This window comes from Ailuropoda melanoleuca, chromosome 3 (assembly GCF_002007445.2).
Source record: "Ailuropoda melanoleuca isolate Jingjing chromosome 3, ASM200744v2, whole genome shotgun sequence".
Classification (NCBI taxonomy): domain Eukaryota; kingdom Metazoa; phylum Chordata; class Mammalia; order Carnivora; family Ursidae; genus Ailuropoda; species Ailuropoda melanoleuca.
The window spans coordinates 116,878,178-116,895,195 of record NC_048220.1 but is presented as its reverse complement, the minus strand read 5'-3'; the positions used below and the strand labels follow the sequence as shown (position 1 = coordinate 116,895,195).

Below are 17,018 nucleotides of genomic sequence, written 5' to 3'. Positions count from 1 at the left end.
TTTCCTTGAATAATCTTTTGCGATGTTCAGATTTTTTGACTGTTTTTTTTTTTACCACTTTCATTTTTGCATGAAAAGAAAAACACCTGAACTAAACAGCCTAGTTAAAAATGAAAACTTTCAATTAAAGAATTCTTGGCCAACTTGACAATTGTCATGTATCAGTGGGAGGTTTGTTGATCTCAGTGGTTAAACTCTTTCTAGAGGTCCTCTGCAGTAATAATCTTGTAACCCTGGTCTGAGAAGGAGCCACCCATCTCTTCAGTCAGCCCACAGATCGGATTCCTTAGCATACAGAGGGGGACTGTTCTGCTCAGGCAATGCTATGGTCTGAATGTTTATGTCCCTCCACAAAATCCACATGTTACAATCCTAATGCCCAATGTGATGGTGGGGGGGGGGCTTTGGGAGGAGACTTCGTGAATGAGATTAGCGCTGTCATAAAAGTACCCCCCAGAGCTCCCTAGCCCCTTCCACCATATGAGGATGCAAGAAGTCTGTAGCCCAAAAGAGGGCCCTAACTCAACCAGACTAGCACTCTGATCTCAGACTTCCAGAACTTCTGATGTTCTCATCTCCAGAATTGTGAGAAATAAATTTCTGTTTTTCTGAGCTATCCTGTGTCTGGTATTTTGTTATACCTGCCTGAATGGACTCAGACAGGGAGGCTGAAGTTACCATCTAGTGGGAATGACTACAATATGTATAATTTTCATTAAAGCTAAGCATGCTGGGATAAGTGGGTGAGTAAAGGGGTGATATAAAGGGGATGAGTAACCTAACCACATCACTTCCCTGCTTTAAATCTTTCAGTCTTCCCACTGCTTTTAGGATAAAGTCTAAACTAAACTAGACTTATTTCAAGACTTATTCTCTCCCTGACTGTATTCCAGCCCCTTAGACACATTTTTTATTTCCATACCCTATGCTTTTTCCCACCACAGGGCTCTTTTATGCTGCTTTTACTTTCTGGAATGTTCTCTGACATCTGCCTCCCCCGCCCCCAATAAACCAAACACACACACATTCTCTCACATATACATTCTATATGACTTGACCTGGTTAATTCCTACTCCTATTTCAAGTCTTAGCTTAAACATCACTTCTTTAGCGGGGAGGGGTTTTCCTAATCCCACAGACTAACAAGTCTGTTTTCTATAAGCTCTCATGTCTTTGAAAATAAAACAAAATGCAAGGTGCCTCGGTGACGCAGTTGGTTAAGCATCCAACTCTTGGTTTCAGCTTAGGTTATGATCTCAGGGTCCTGAGGTCGAGCCCCACTTTGGGCTCCACACTCAGTGTGGAGTCTGCTTAAGACTCTCTTTCCCTCTGCCCCTACCCCCTGCAGGCTCTCTCTCTCTCAAAAACATAAATCTTAACCTTAATCTTAAATCTTAAAAAAATTAAAAAAATGAAAAACCTTTTATTTTATGATTACTTATTTAATAGACATTCTGATGGTAAGATCCAAAAAGTCAGGGAACATGTCTGTCTTATCCACACACCACTATAGCCTCACCACTTAGTAAAGTGCCTGGCATTTAGTAGATGCTAACAAAAATTTCTTAACTTTAATACAGCTAACAATAATAACTAATATTTATTGAGTGCTTACTCTGTGCCAGGGGCTGTTAAAAGTGGTTTACATAGAATAAAACATTTAATTTCTCACCTTTAAGATAATTTCTGCAATTATCCCCATTTTACCAATAAGAAAACATAGGTTAGGAAATTTGTCCAAGCTAGCATTGAAACCCAGAAAGTCTGACTCTAGGGCCAAGCTGTTAATTCTTATACTACCCTGCCCAAGAGGGCTCGACCAATTCTGGCTAGTAAAATAAAGGACTCATGGAACAGGTTGCCTTGAACTTGGCCTTGAAAAATGAATAGGATTTCTGTTGCCTTGAGATCTAAGGCTAGTGGAATTGTTGCCGGGTGAACTGGGGAGACCCTGGGCTCTAGGGCCTGAATCCAGCCCATCTGGAATGAGTCCCTGAAGGTTCTTGGTCATGACTCGGGAAAGAATTCGAGGACAGACACTCAACACAGTAGATGAGCGTCACAAACCGGAAAGTTTATTACAGTGAGAAGTACACTCTCGAGATAGGAGAGCAGGTGAGCTTGAGAGAGAGCTGTGCACTCTGGGGGTTGAGTTTCTATCTTTTATTGACAGTTGTTAACTAGGGGGTGGAATGTTTATTGGGGCAGGAAGCAGGGCTTTGCACTTTTTCTCCCTAATTTGGTCAGGAGTTTCCTGTCATGGCACATGCCATCTTGGGTCTGTCTGGTTTGCTCTGGCTTCTTGTGGAGTGCTGCCAGGATAGGCCTCTTACCTTCATGATAGTGGACCATGACTTCCTTGTTGCTGACTTCCAGGTATCCTGTTAGAACGTAACTGCCTACTCTAACAGGAGCCACCGAAGACAATTCTACTCAGTCTTCAGTGCTGAAAAGGGCCAGAGCTGAGCAAAATAGCACCAGAAAAGCACTCCCTAACTCTCCAGGAAGGTCAAGCTCTTCCTGGTTTACTGTGTGCTAATGGGCTGCAGGAGAGGGGTGGTGTAATCTGTAGGCACCTGCACTTATCCTGACTGGCTAGGAAGAAAGAAGCACTGGCAGAGATGAATTAGCAGTGTGGAGGACTGCTGGCAGTTGTAAGAGAATGTTGGTCAGGGTATCAGTTAGGAGGCCTTTGAATGGTCCTGTCTGACTCTGCTAGGATGACAGTAGTGAGTAGAGTCTGAAACAGTGAACGTGGGGTCACTCCAAAAAGAAGTCTGAGCTCAATGACAAGCAGTCAGAGATGGACCAATACTGGGAATCATCATGAAGAAAGAGCAAAAAATCCTTGAAGTGAGGCCAAGTGGCAAGATTCTAGAAAGCAGGATGATGCAAGGATAGAAGCAAGTTTCTTTACGAAAATCAAAATAAATAGACACGGAGAAGATGAAATTAGAGAGAGGGGCAAATTGATTTGTGTGTTCCAGAAGGCCATGCATATTATAAGGGTCAGTTCAAGCTCTCCTGTTTAATGGTTTATCCAACTGATGCTTCTTGAAAAGAAAAAAAACACTATTTCTGGAACTGGGTGTGGAAGAGATAGAATACAACCAATAAATATTTCAGAGTTCACATTGAAAAGGAGAAGGTGGGAGAGCCGGAAATAGAAGGTAAAAAGGGAAAACTGTTAAAGACGCACCTAAGACTTTGTACAGATAGATAATAAAAGCATGTATTATTTATTATGATTATTAAAGGCATCTCTCACTAGTTGAGAGAAGGAACCTGGAAAGAACAAACTGACTGCCATCTCATGACCCACCCTCAGCCAAGGTACTGAGCAAAGCCAACCCCACACTCCCAACTCTTCAGCTACTAAATTTTGGGGTAATTTGAAATTTAGTAATAGGTAACAACTATGGTTCTTCTCTATTATCTTCAAGAGATCATTTTTCTGTGCTAGTATCTTAAATGTTAATGTGTTCTAGGACTTCATTCTCTACGTTCTTTTCTCTCTCATTGTACACTTCCTGGATGATCTCAACCCCTCAAGATTTTGATGATCGTCTGTATGCTGATGATTCCTAAATTTCTGCCTGCAATTCAGATCCTTCTCTCTGCCCGCACGTAATGTACTCTTCACAGGATCACTCCATCTAGATGTCCCACAGACCCTCACACTCAAAATTATCAAAATCCATATCATTATCTCCTTCTCGGAATTGACTTTGACTCTTCTTTGGCAGATTCCCCTCTCCCTGACTTCCCAGGTCTTTTTTGATGGCCTATCATCCAGTGGGGGTGTACTTTGACTTTCTGTCTCCATACTTTACATCCATGGTGAGCTTCCTTTGTTATGGCTAGACATGGTTTTAAGCACTTTGCACTTATTAACACATTCAATTTTTTCAAAATCTATTAAGTATGTATTATTACCACCCCACTTTATGATAAGAAACTGAGATTCAGGTAGGTAAATAAGTTGCCTAATGTCTTATAAATGGTAAGTGGAGGAACTTATCAGAATTTAAACCCAGGGAGTTTTAATTCAGAACTGGCCAATTGACCATACGCTACACTTCAATTCATTGAACACTTTGTTCTTAAATATGCTAGATTTTTAAAAAATGCTGGATTTCATTTCTTCATTTCAGTCTCTACTATTACAGATACAGTTTAGTCTTCCATCATTTTCTTCTTGGACCATAAAATAACCTCCTTCTGTGGTTACTTCTCTGGTCTTGTCCTTTTGAAATTCATGTTCACAAAACACAATGATTTAAAATGAAGCTTTGACCATGTTGCTGTCCTCAGCGGCTCCCCCTCATGCTCGGGATCATGTGTAAATTACTAAATATGGATATGAGCACCTTCATTATTTGATTCCTGCCTGTGATTCCAAATTTGAACTCATATTAGTTTATCATAGACCATAGTACCTTACAAAATAGCAGTTTCTACAAGACCAGTCTTATTGTTCCTTGGAAACATCCATATGCAACAAACAAACCAGCAGGTGCATAATAAGCCTCATCTATACACTGCCCGGATTTCTAAATGGACTCAAGTTGCAGGAGAAAGTACAGTTGGAATGTTCATTAACGACAATTCCAATGAAATCTTTACTTGATTACGGGCTTTTACCTTCGTTAGAAGCATTAGCTTTTAAAGAAAAGATGGCTGGGGCACCTGGATGGCACAGGGGCTGAACAGCCGTCTCCCTTTCAGCTCAGGTCATGATCTCAGAGTCATAATATTGAGCCCTGCATGGGGTCTCAGCCGGAGTCTGCTTGGGATTCTCTCTCTCCCTCTCCCTCCACCTCTCTCCCCACCCGCTCTCCCCCCCCCAAATAAATAAATATATCTTTTTTAAAGTAAATATTGTTAATATACTGCATGTGTTTATTTATTAATTCAGTAATCATTGTTTTGGCAAAGAACACAATGTTAGTTTCTCAGGAGGCCACAGTCAATAACTAGAAAACTTGACTTAGGGTGTGTATGATGCAGCACAATAAATCCTGGAACAGAAAGGAAAGCAGAGGCTATTGCATTAATTTGCAGATGGGGCATTTAACCAAAACAGAGAATTTAGAGGAGAAAGCTGGGGGAGGAGTGGTAATCAAAAGTCAGGTTAAGAATGACCTTTTTCTCCCTACCACAGAGATTGATTATTATCCTGCTGACTGTAGGGAAACACTCACTCCATTTAAGCAGCAAGGTGATAAGACCAGATTTATCACTTATCTTCATACTGATGTGTGTGGAATGAATTGAAACTGAGCAAAACTAAAGGTCCTAAGCTGATAAGAAGACTCTCATGGCAGCCCAGCTGAGAAATGACAGATGTCTAAAGCTGTGGCGATGGCAGTGGGAATGGAGAAGAAGAGACAGATTCAGGAGACATTATGAAACAATGGAACTTGGAGGTTGATTGGCTATTGTAGGCTTTGAGGGAGATGGGTCTGTAGAGGAAGTCTTTGGGATGATTCCCAGATTTTGAATTTGGTGATTAGGAAGATATTATTTCATTGTTTCATTGTATCCATTTAAGTGAAGAATTCAGGAGTAAGAATCAGGGAACTGGGTGTAGGAGTAGATGTCAGCTTTGGGTATGTTAACTGTGTGATGACTGCACGTAACTAGCTATACAGGTATCCAGTTTGGGGGGAAGGATGCACTGGAAATACAGTCTATGTAAACCATCAGGTTAGAAGTGAAAATTGAAGCCACAGGAGGGAATGAAATCAACCCAAGGAGAATATGTAGGCAGAGACCAGCGAAACAAGGCAAAGTGGGAACTCCGGTGAGACCTATATTTAAGGGCTGTCCTAAGTAAAGGGAGCTCCAAAGAAACATCAATATGGACTTTGGCAAAAGCAGTTTGAGCAAGAAGGTAATAGAGATTTGGTGTTGTGGGTTGTACTGTGTTCCCCCCAAATTCATGTGGTAAGTCTGAAGCCCAAGTACCTCAGAATGTGACGGTGTTTGGAGACACAATCATTAAAGAGTTAATTAAATTGAAATGAGGTCATTAAAATGGGCTCTAACCTAATATGACTGGTGCCTTTATAAAAAGAGGAGGTTAGAACTCAGACAGACCAGAGGGAAGAGGCTGTGGAGATATAGGAAAAATGGCATCACAAGCCAAGGAGAGAGGCCTCAGAAGAAATCAACCCAGAAGACATCTTGATCTCAGACTTCTGGCCTCTCAAATTGTGAGAAAATAAATTTCTGTTGTTTGAACCATCCCGTCTGTGATACTTCGTTATGGCAGCCCTAGGGAACTAATATAGTTAGGGAATTAATGGGAAATGCAAAAATTGAGACAGCAAATGTAGGTAAGAAGAATATGTGGAGATGGGTGTTTCCTTCTTGTGTTTGTGTTTTTTTAAATGAGAGTCTTGAAGTATTTATTTATATATTAAGGCAAGGTAGAAGATGAGAGAGAGAGAGGGGTTGACATAAGGCTTAAGAGCATAACTAGCAAGGTACTTGGCATGAAATCCAGCATATGGAAAAATCCGGCATATTCTACTGAGACAGAACAGAAGGATGTTAAGGGTGGACTGAGTGAGAAGCAAGTTTGTACACAAGGACAACTTTGAAGAACACATTAGAAAGTTCTTGTCTAAGCTTGGGTAGTCTCTGTCAAGTTGAAGCTCATGCTATGTACTGAGCTCAAGATCAGAATGGTCAGATGAGGAGCTTGAGGGGGTTGCTGGAAATTTTTAACCACCTCTGTCGGGACTGGGGAGGACTGCAGCCTGGGGGGAGGTGTGTGGACCTGCTGGGCTGTGTGGAGGCCCTGGGTGAGGCTATAATGCCACCAGTTCTTATATCGTTATGATTTTCTCTAAGCAGTACAAGTTTACAAGAGGGGCAGAAAAATAATAGGGTTCATCTAAAGTTGGAGTGTTTCTGGATTATAGAAGGAATAGATGGCAAGGACATTGATAATATTATCAAGAATGGTCAAAATGGATCTGGATTGATTAGAGGAAGGAATTGAAGACCAGAGGAGCAAGATAGCCTGGGAGGAAAGCCAGTGCTGAAGAGCTGGGTCTCGATGGGGTCCAAGAGTATGTTTGTAGTCATAAATGGGGGCGAGAGCTGAGAGATGGGCCAGTTGCAGTGAGGCAAAGGGTTAAATGTTGGATTTCCCAATGCCAGAGGCAGCACAGTTCTGGTGAACACAGGCTAAGGATGTGGTTCCAGATTTGAGTGGTTCTAGAACAGATGCAGGAAGTTAAGAGGCAACAAGAAGTTACTTGTAGTTCACAAGACATAAAAGTTACCCAGGATTTGGGTAGGATGTGGGGTGGAAACGATGATTAGAATCCAGGTGCATTTTACAATTCTTTGTTGATCTCTTAAATCTTACATATTCATGGTGACCCAGGGTTAAAGAAAATGGTAATGAAATCCTGAAATCTGTTTAAAAATTTTTACTTTCAAGAACAAAAGTGGAGAGGACCAAAGAAAAACAAGGGAAATGGAACTGATTTGTACATGTCACCATCCTTGTTTTCTTCCTCATAATTGCAGGCTTCAGTGGTTCTTAGTTATTCCTTCTTCTGATTTATTAAATAGCCAGTAAACCCTGACCTGTAATGTGACTGTTAATTACACATTGAATCGTAGCAAAGTCTTTTACTAATTATATTCTTTAAGAAAAGAATGATAGCAAATATTTACTGAGTGTTTGCTATGTGCCAGTGACTTCCCAGGTGTTTTAGACTGATTTATCTTTATAAAATGGGCATCAGTATTTCTATTTTACAGATGAAGGAACTGAGGCATGATTACCCGATATCTTACTGCTGTTTAGATGGGATTCCAACCTACATAGTGTGTTCTGGAGAGCCAGAGAACCAGGGCCACGTTTGAGAGAAGAGGCACTGAGGTCAGAGTCAGATGTCATTATTAAGAAATATTCCTCATACACTGATAGTTTGGTAGAATTCTTTCAAAAAATAAAAGACAGTAAATTACTGTCAATGAGTAACTAAGACAGGATTTAAAAAATTAATTCATCCAATAAAAATTTGTTGAGTATCATATGTATACATATACTGAGTTGGGTATTAGTATAACAAGCTATAAGGAAGTATAAAATGCATTCTTTGCCTTCAGTTACTATAATAAAATACACAAAAAAGAAGGTAAACTATTCCATTGGATATTAGAAGGTGTAGGAAAAAGTCTTTCTAAGAAATCAAAATAGAGATTTCCACTGAATAAGCTCATGTTCTTTTATGTATGGTGGAAACAAATTTGGCTATTTCCCAAGACCGTCACAGAGGAGAGTGAGGCGAGTATCAGCAGTTGTGGTACCAAGGAGGCGATCTGGGGACTTCAGCAAGCCCCCAGCCAACTCCATCAGCTCTCCTCCTCAGTTAACATCGACTCAACATCCAGGCCCACAATCCCTCTCTGCTTTTTTATCAACTTGATGCCAAAACTCATTTGGAGGCATTATCCTGACGTGAACTGATAAAAAGTTACTACAGTCTTCATTCTCCCACTTTGTGTAAACATCAGTTAGTTTTGCTGCAGAAATATTAATGTGCTTGGTTATGAGATGTTGCTCCCAACTCCCCCGGGGGTGTAAGTAATATACGGGGTAAGCAATACATCACCTTGGAAAATCCAAAATACTGAGTACAGAAACCCGTCTATTTCCAGGTTTGTAAATAAGAGAAAACAGTGTATTTACTCTTCGAATGCAGCTTCAAGATCAGTCATGGGCAAGATCCCGGCCCCGACCATCTCGTGTCACTCACAGCCATCCCTACCCCTACAGAGAAGCTAAGAGGCTGGTCACAGTGACGAAGACAGGAAAACTGTATGACGCAGACCTGAGAACTAAAAACCAAATAAAGTTAAGACACCAACAACCCCTCTTCCATCAGCAATGACAAAGGTCACCTTATCTCTGGAGTATTCTTTTTTAAGAGAGTGGAACATTCGTAATACCCTTTAGAAAGCTGATCATTTTCCCTTCAAAAAAATGTGCTTAAAGAAGGTAAACCTTCTTTGAAGCATGAGGGGGAGAAATCAATAATCCAATATGTTCCCTGAAATTTGTGGGAAAATGATTCTATGAAGGGGGGGGTAATGTGGTCACATGTGAAAGAAATGGCAGTCAAATAGTCCAGACTTTAAAATCCTTGATTCACGAGAAAGCAGGATTGCTTCAGGCTGCAATGGGTAAGGACTGTTTTACAACATTGTTAAAAATAAAATAAATATTAACTACATTTATTTAAAAGTATATGTGTTTTGGAAACCATTGAGAGTGACAACAGCAATAAAGGACTTTGTGAAAACTGAATAAAGTGAACTTTCTGGGTCGCCAATGGAACCACTGAAAAACACAGATTACTATAGCACCTGGTTCAGAATAAGCTAATTATTATTCTTTATTTAATCTTCCTTAGACCAAAGAAAATCTCTCTAATGGTGATAAATATTAATCTTTTAAATGGAATGGTCCAGTTTGTGGATGGTTCTAGAAAATCTAGGTGACTTTCAGGAAGGTGATTAAGTTTAGGGTGGCAAAGGTCAGAGCAAAAATCATTTTAAGAAATCGTTTCACAAGAGCTAGAGGGGTTTGAGGTGAATGAAGACAGCCACTCCCATTAGTCAAGCAGGCTTTGTCAAGGGGAATGCTGAGGAAAAAACAGATGTCAAGATGGGTTTTGATTGGTAGGCTAGCCAAAAATGAGCATAAATAGCATGAGCAGTGTACTTAAGTCATCATTAATTTAATTTTTAGTTTTATCAGAATCTTAGATGGTTCTTTTTATGGAGTCTAGGTATTTGCCAAAACTATCACCAAGGGCACATTACTGAGGGTTGATTGTAGACCACCATATGTTTTCCAAAGAGCTCAAAGCTACAACTCTTCTTTCTTCAGTCACTCTTATATTCCCATCAGATTCTTATTCCACTGAACTTTTCACATTGTTTAGTATTACATTTATTGAAGTGGCTTTTCAGCTAAAAGCTGAGCAATGTGTTTGCTTCTGAGCAGACTTACTTCATAGGCCAGAGAAGCCACGTTCCAGGGTCTGCGGTAGTAGACCAAGGTGTTTCCATCCCGAACGCGGTCACAGAGTCCATTGTAGTACTCGTTGTCAAAAGGTGTGCTTAGGGGATCCATCCCTAAGATGTTGATGCTGAAAATGAACAGAGTAACATCAGATACAGAGATCCCTGGAGCTAATGTGAGGCAGTCTTCTGTAGCTGGGAAAAGAGAGAGCTTTGGCTCATGTCCCCATCACCCCATATATGCGTGATATAATCAGGAACAGAAGCAAGAGTCTGCTCACTTCTGCTTTCTGTTTCTGGCAGCAAGCATACCTTAGGAAGGCCTTATAAACTTCCAGGCAACTAGGGCACTGTTGAGGGCACAATGAAAGAAATGCAATAACTAGGGAGCAAGGGACCATCTGGCTCCTAGAGTCTTAACTCCACTGCTGTAACTCTTCGCTAACCTCCCTTAGTGAGCTCAGAGCCAACTCTGTAACACCACGTATTTAAATTATTTGAGAACAGAGCATCTCGGGGGGCAGTATAACATATGCATGTAAGTTTTAATCTATGAATCAACATTGGAGCTCTTTCTCTCCTCATTCTCTTTAAACTTAAGCCTTTTCCTCCAGCTGTCTCATTGCTTGTCAAGAACCTCATTCCCTCCAGGCTTATATTATTTCTATTATACTTTCCAAGGGGAAATACAAAAATTTCAGCATCCCGACAAGGCATTCTCAAAAGTTCTACTCTTTCCTCTCAGCAAAGTATTTTTATTTGGCAAGCTTTAATTCAGAAACAGAAATCTTATTTAGCTTAAAAAAAGTGAAGTCTGATTTGTAGACCTAAAAGCAATGTATGAACAAGGAGCAGTTCATTCTTTGTGAAGTACACTTCTGTGAATCAGAGGAATGGTCCTTGCTGTCTAGTCTGGAATATATGGTTCCAGACCAGGGAGGCCAAAATAGAGGTTTGATCTGCACATCTATAACCGAGTTGGACACAAAAGAAGAAATTCTTCCATGGCCCTAGACCACATCCCAAACTCCAATGAACTGGATTATAAATCTGGATGGTGGTTTCAAGAGTAATTTGTCAAAGGGTGTAGATGGTTTACTCTCAAACCCGCTGCTAATGGAAGAACGGTAATTACTGCCAGTGGGTTGTTAAATACAACATCTTCACATAAATGGCACATTCTTTTTTTTTTTTTTTGAGATTTTATTTATTTATTTGAGAGAGAGAGAGAGAGCTTGAGCGGGGGGCGGGGGAAGGGGCAGAGGGACAAGCAGACTCCTTACTGAGCAGGAGCCTGATCCAGGGCTTGATCCCAGGACCCTGAGATCATGACCTGAGCTGAAAGCAGACGCTTAACTGACTGAGCCACCCAGGTGCCTCCAAATGGCACATTCTTAATAAAACTTTGAATCTACAAAGAAAATGACACTATAGCTCAACTTTAAAGGGAGGCAAGTTAAGGAACCAATTCAGGAATATCTTTCTCAGAACTAACTGAATAGTTAAAATTAATTACTTCTGACTTTTTGCTCTATCAGAACCGTTCATGCAAAAAGCTATGGCCCTGAAGTTTAACATAGGGCCCAAAACTAGACTTAGTTGAATAAGAAAGAAAAAAGACATTATTATCTGGTTTCCTTTTTCAAACAGCTAATGCCTCATGGTAGGTTAACATTCCAGCTTCACTTCTTCACCCATCCCTGCATCTACAGGAAATGAGTCATACTTTTTTTTCCCCCTTTGGTATGACTAAGGTTTTGATACAAAGACATGGAACACTGGAAACAAACTATCTGCGTTTGTTTCTTAAACAAGCCTTCCAGTACATTTTCTTTGTTCTATAGTGAACTTGTCCTTCATAAATCTGCATTAACAGAGACACTGTACCTCTTCACTTTCAGGGAACAATGACGTTAATCTTTGTTTATAATGATGATTAACTCTTCAGTGACTGTGATAGCTACGCAGAGTGTGGTGTTTATAGTAAATAGTGAGTAATATTAAGAGAGTTAATACACAGTCTTTGATCTCATGAAAATTATATGCAAATTAGGGAGTTCAACACACAACCACCGATTTCAAAAAAAGAGTCCAAGGTTGAATGCGCATGTGCCAAACGAGTAGCACAGGTTCCCAAAAAGGAAGAAACCTCCTTGGCAGGGTCATAAATAGAGGTTAGAAGAAGTAGATCTGATTTGGGCTCTGCAGAATGGTGATGGAAGGGCAGGAGGAATGGTGTGAGCAAAATCCTGGAGGTGGAAATGTGTATGCCACGATTTCAGGTAGTAGTCTTCAGATTTTCTGCTTGTCTACTCTCTAAAAAATTATGATAAATTTTGCCTACCTGCACAATGTTAGTGTGACATGTAAGATTTTTCATCTCAAGTTTAAGTAGTTGCAAAAGATATAATTTCTCAGCATGCTCTAAGTATTTATATCTTAAAGTACAGTTATTTTGCCTCTTTTAAAAATAAATCCAATGAACTATAAATGCCATAGTGATGGTATCAAATCACTGCAATGATTTTATTTCTTCAGCAACTAGACATTTTATAGTAGTCCTTTTGATTCTTTATTTTTTTAAAGACGCTTTAATTTTTTAGAACAGTTTTTGGTTCACTGAAAAATGAGTGAAAGATACAGAGATTTCCCATATGTCCCTATCCCCTTTTGATTCTCGAATCCATATTTCTGTTCCGTTTTCATCACAGTTGAACCTAATGTAATGTTATTTTAGCATGGAAGTTTTAATGGATCACTTTTTTAAAATATTTTTTTGTACCAAGAAGGTATTAATTGAAATTTTAAAATTATTAAGTATCCTTTGACTATCACGTCTAAGTATTTAAAAACTCCTATTATATAGTTATATTAGTAGTGGTATATATAAGTATATTAAAATTTTGAAGATAGCTGACACACATAAGTAAGCTTTTTTTTTTTTTGGAAAAGGTATCTCAATGAAATGAATGGGGCATCTTTTTAAATTAATTGATTAGTTCCTGCCTTCATGGATGAATATTACTTATTGCTAGAAAAAGACAAGATTCAGGATCAATTGTATTCCTACTTTCTATTTTTATAGACGTAATTATTGAGAAACTTCACTCACATCCATCAGTGGAAAAAAAGAGAAGGAATTTTGTCATGGCAATGTCCTTTGATTCTTTGATCTTCTGAGTTTTGTGCCAGAAAAAGATCACAGACTAGTCTTTCATTAAAAATTGTTTTCATAGCCCATTATCTGATAATTGATTACAATTTCCTTTGAAAAGAATTGGAGATCAGTTGACTTACAAGGCACTGGAGTCCAACTGAGCACCAGGGTTTGGAAATGTTTCTTGGTTCTTCCACAACAGAGTAAAACTGAGATGGGTGAGGGGGGCACTCTTCTTTTGAAAGGTGAAAGTTAGGCGATGGTAAAAGGGGAGGAGGAGAGGGGAGAATGGGCTTCTCCCCTTGGATGTCATTGAGTTGTTAAGTTTCTCAAGTTTATGAAAAATATGTATGTATGGAATCAAAGATTGACTGTTGCTTCGATAGATTAGTTAAGCCACTAAGAGTTGAAAACTTACCTGTCTCACACTAAGAAAGTCTTTTTGCACCCCCACAGTATGCATACCCCACTTCAAAGGTTTTGTTCTGCAGAACAGCAAATTGACTAGTTGGCTGGATCCATCTGGAGAGTTACAATGAGGCTGCTCTGCAGTCTAAAGCACGATGAGGAAGAAATGTTTCAAAACTTTTGACTGGGTTCCACTACTACAGAGACAGCCAGTCTAGTCTAGAATGAGCCAATTTTTTTTTCCGGCCAAGAAACATGAAAACTTCTCATGGATGGAATGTCATCACCAGGGAAATAAAAACAGTGTGTGTATTTTGGCAGCGCCTAGAGATGCCTGTGTCCATGTCGGCATCTAGAACCACAGGCAGCTCCAATTTACCAGGTGAACAGAAAAGAAACCTCCCTCCGCAGACGTGGTGCTATGCTTAGATCACATGAAAAAGTAATTCATTGCGTACTCATTTACAGCTGGTTTGGATTTATATTTTTTTCAATGAGTGCAAGATGGGTTGGGGATTTCCCTAAACACTTCTGGAGAATCTCAAATGCCTACAAGGCAAGAGGCGGAAACATTTGTGATACAAGGGAATTCTGCTGGCATTAAGAATTTAAGGTGGAGTCCTTAAGATGAGAAAACAGGTATAAATTAATGACTGTGGGTACTTGTGACTTTCATGGATAAAAGAGTCTGATTGTATGTGACTGCTGATAAGACTGGCTGAGATTTTCCAGATTGGATTGCGAAGAAGCAGGTTATAAGCCTGTTCCTGCGACTAGGATATTTACTCCTATTACCTCTATTCAATATATCCCAGGGCCTCTTAGATGAATAATGGTGATGTATGTGTAAATAAATATGTAATGTTCATGGGATTGAAGAATATCACCAACATAATAAAGCATGTCATTTTGAGAACTCTTCTTAAATACTAATAACTGATTTCCACTCTTCTATACTCTTAATTTAAAAATTCAGGTAATCAATAGCAACTTAAGGAGTTTCATCTTCTAAGTAGTTTTGCTTTGACGTTAGGATATTGACTTACAGGCTTTGCAGTGATGCGGGGAAATGATGTGGGTGGGGATGAGCATGGGGGGGCATGGTGAAAAAATATAGTTTTATAAAAGTCAGGGAAACTTGGGCTTAGTTCCACTAAAAACTAAAGACTTCTGCTAGAATCTAAGGAGACTAAACTGGTCTTACTTGCTTCACTCATTTTTTTTTTTTCCTGTGAAGTGAATATAATACCTCCCCTGAAAACCTCAGGACTATTCTGAAAAATTAAGAGTTAAAAATGTAGAAAAGAAAGTTCAAAGTGTTATGCAAATGAAAGCTGTTGGAGAATAATAGGCTTTATGAAGACTAAATTAGTTATAAATATTCATTCATGGTAATGGGAATTTAATAAAAAAAACACTGGTGGATTTATTCTATGAGGACCTACCTCATTTTTCACCTCTTCAGCCAACCTTCCTCATAGCTGGGGCCCCACCCCCTTGCTTCGTCGTGAAGACTCAGCCCTGCTTCATTCCCTGTCACCAGCCCTTACTATGTGGCAAAGCACGATGTAGTTAGGCAGCTCTCTGGGATGCCTCATTATGAAACTTTCTAGCAAATGCTATAAAACAAATTTTTCTTTTCTCGGAACCAAGAAAACCAGTAGATGATGAATGATTGTTTTTCAGCTGAGTGGGCTAAAATTTCTATATCCTTTTACAAGGTGTAAATTTGCATTGAGCAAAAATATATTAATATATGCAATGCTTTGCTTCAAGCCCATCTGTTTAGATTAAGGAGAAAACTGTTTCTGGGATCCCAAATAAAGCAAAAATAAAGTCATAATGGACTTTCTCCACGGACTCACAGTCTCTCCCTGAGGAAAGCAGCAGGAAGAGTCAGAACTCACTGGAGTGCAGTGATCTGCTTATAGGGTTTCCGACAGCCCCCTTACTATTTACTGACAATTATTAAAAGAACCCCGTATGTTTGAAGACAAAGAGTGTACACTGGATTCAAGACTCCTACCTTTAGGCTAAGGGCCAAAGATGCTTAGTTTGTGAGCAATACCTGGATGCTGCTAGGACAAGATTTTATAACATGAATAAAGGGTGTGTGAAATGTTTTATCTGGTGCCTGACTCCTGGTACCCTGGACTTTTCTCCTTTCTGAGAGTCAGCAAGTGCAAGCTCCACGTGGCTTAGAGAGAGAAGACATCTCTATTTATAGCCAAACCCGCTCCCGAGGCCTTACCTTAGGAACTGCCCCCTACCCTGGTGTAGGGTTTCTCAGCCTGAGCACCACTGACACTGTGGGTCTGGCTGTTCTGTGCCCTGCACCATGCTTGGCACAATCCAGGGCCTCTTACCCACTGGATATCAGCAGGGCTCCCTCACCCCCTGGGTCCTCCATCTAATCCCCTATGGTTGTGACCACTAGAATCGTTTCCAGACATTGATAAATGTCCTCTGGGGAGAAAATCACCCCTGGCTGAAAACAAGTACCTTAGTCCCGTATTAGCCTTGCTTTTACCATCACCCCCATCTTCTTTCCTCTCCTTATCCCCATTCCCAGGACTTGAGTCCTGATCCTGAATTTATTTCTAGGGACCCAGTTTCAATCTTTCCTGATGGCAAATGACAGTATTTTAGAAGCACTTATTTTCATTAATTCATCAACTGGTTGATTGATTCACCGATTTGTCTATCTGCCCCCACCCCCCAGTGTTTACGGAGCACCTATGGCGAAACAGGCACTGAGATTATGAGGTTGATAAGACACATTGCACATGCCATCTCTGTCAATAGACCAGTGGATGCAGGAGAAGCTGTGTCTCTGTTGAGTACAATTTGCCAACAAATCTACTGAAAGTATCTTTACTGAAAACAGCTCAGAATAACAAATGGAAACTATGCCATGGACATCCCTGGAACGTTCTCTGACTATATGGAACAGAACAGAACACCACCTCGGGCCTATGTCATTTTCCTAACTCCTAGAGCACAGATCTCTAGTTGACGGTCTTTATTCTGTAAAACTCTTGAGTTCTAAACTGTCCAAGGCTTCTCATCCAAGCTTAGCTGGCCAGAGCCCCTATGTTTTGTATAGACAATGGGTGAAACTTGCCTTTGTAATGAGAACCAGAGTCTCAACACCATCCCCATCTGTCATGAGAACTGCTTCTTCTGCCCTTTCCTCTTGGATTGACTCTACAACGCTGTTCCCTCCTGAGAACATCTAACCAGGTGTAGATCTAAGGCAAGTCCCCACGGAAGACAGCCTTGCAGACAATTCAAATACTTGAATCGCCAGACCTACCCCTGGCAATTCAGTGTCAAGTGTTACCACATCACTTCGACATTGCTGTGGCCTTCCCGAGGTTCATAACCTAGGTGTGTC

General features: G+C 40.1%; 1 protein-coding gene and 1 long non-coding RNA gene across 9 annotated transcripts in view; one reads left to right on the top strand and one right to left on the bottom strand.

The window, feature by feature from the left end:
- LOC105235545 overlaps positions 1-17,018 on the top strand; it is a 204,137-nt gene that overhangs the window by 57,908 nt on the left and 129,211 nt on the right. For 2 of the 7 annotated variants that reach the window (XR_004624302.1, XR_004624303.1), the window contains one exon: positions 8,689-10,036. The exons of the other annotated variants lie outside the window; for them this stretch is intronic. This is a non-coding gene — a long non-coding RNA (uncharacterized LOC105235545). Of the gene's footprint in view, positions 1-8,688; positions 10,037-17,018 lie in introns of those variants that run through there. 7 annotated transcript variants of the gene reach the window in all.
- C9 (complement C9) overlaps positions 1-17,018 on the bottom strand; it is a 53,399-nt gene that overhangs the window by 22,146 nt on the left and 14,235 nt on the right. For both annotated transcript variants that reach the window (XM_002914666.4, XM_019794586.2), the window contains exon 5: positions 10,046-10,184. In XM_002914666.4, coding sequence (XP_002914712.2) covers positions 10,046-10,184 — 139 coding nt within the window. The remainder of the gene's footprint in view (positions 1-10,045; positions 10,185-17,018) is intronic.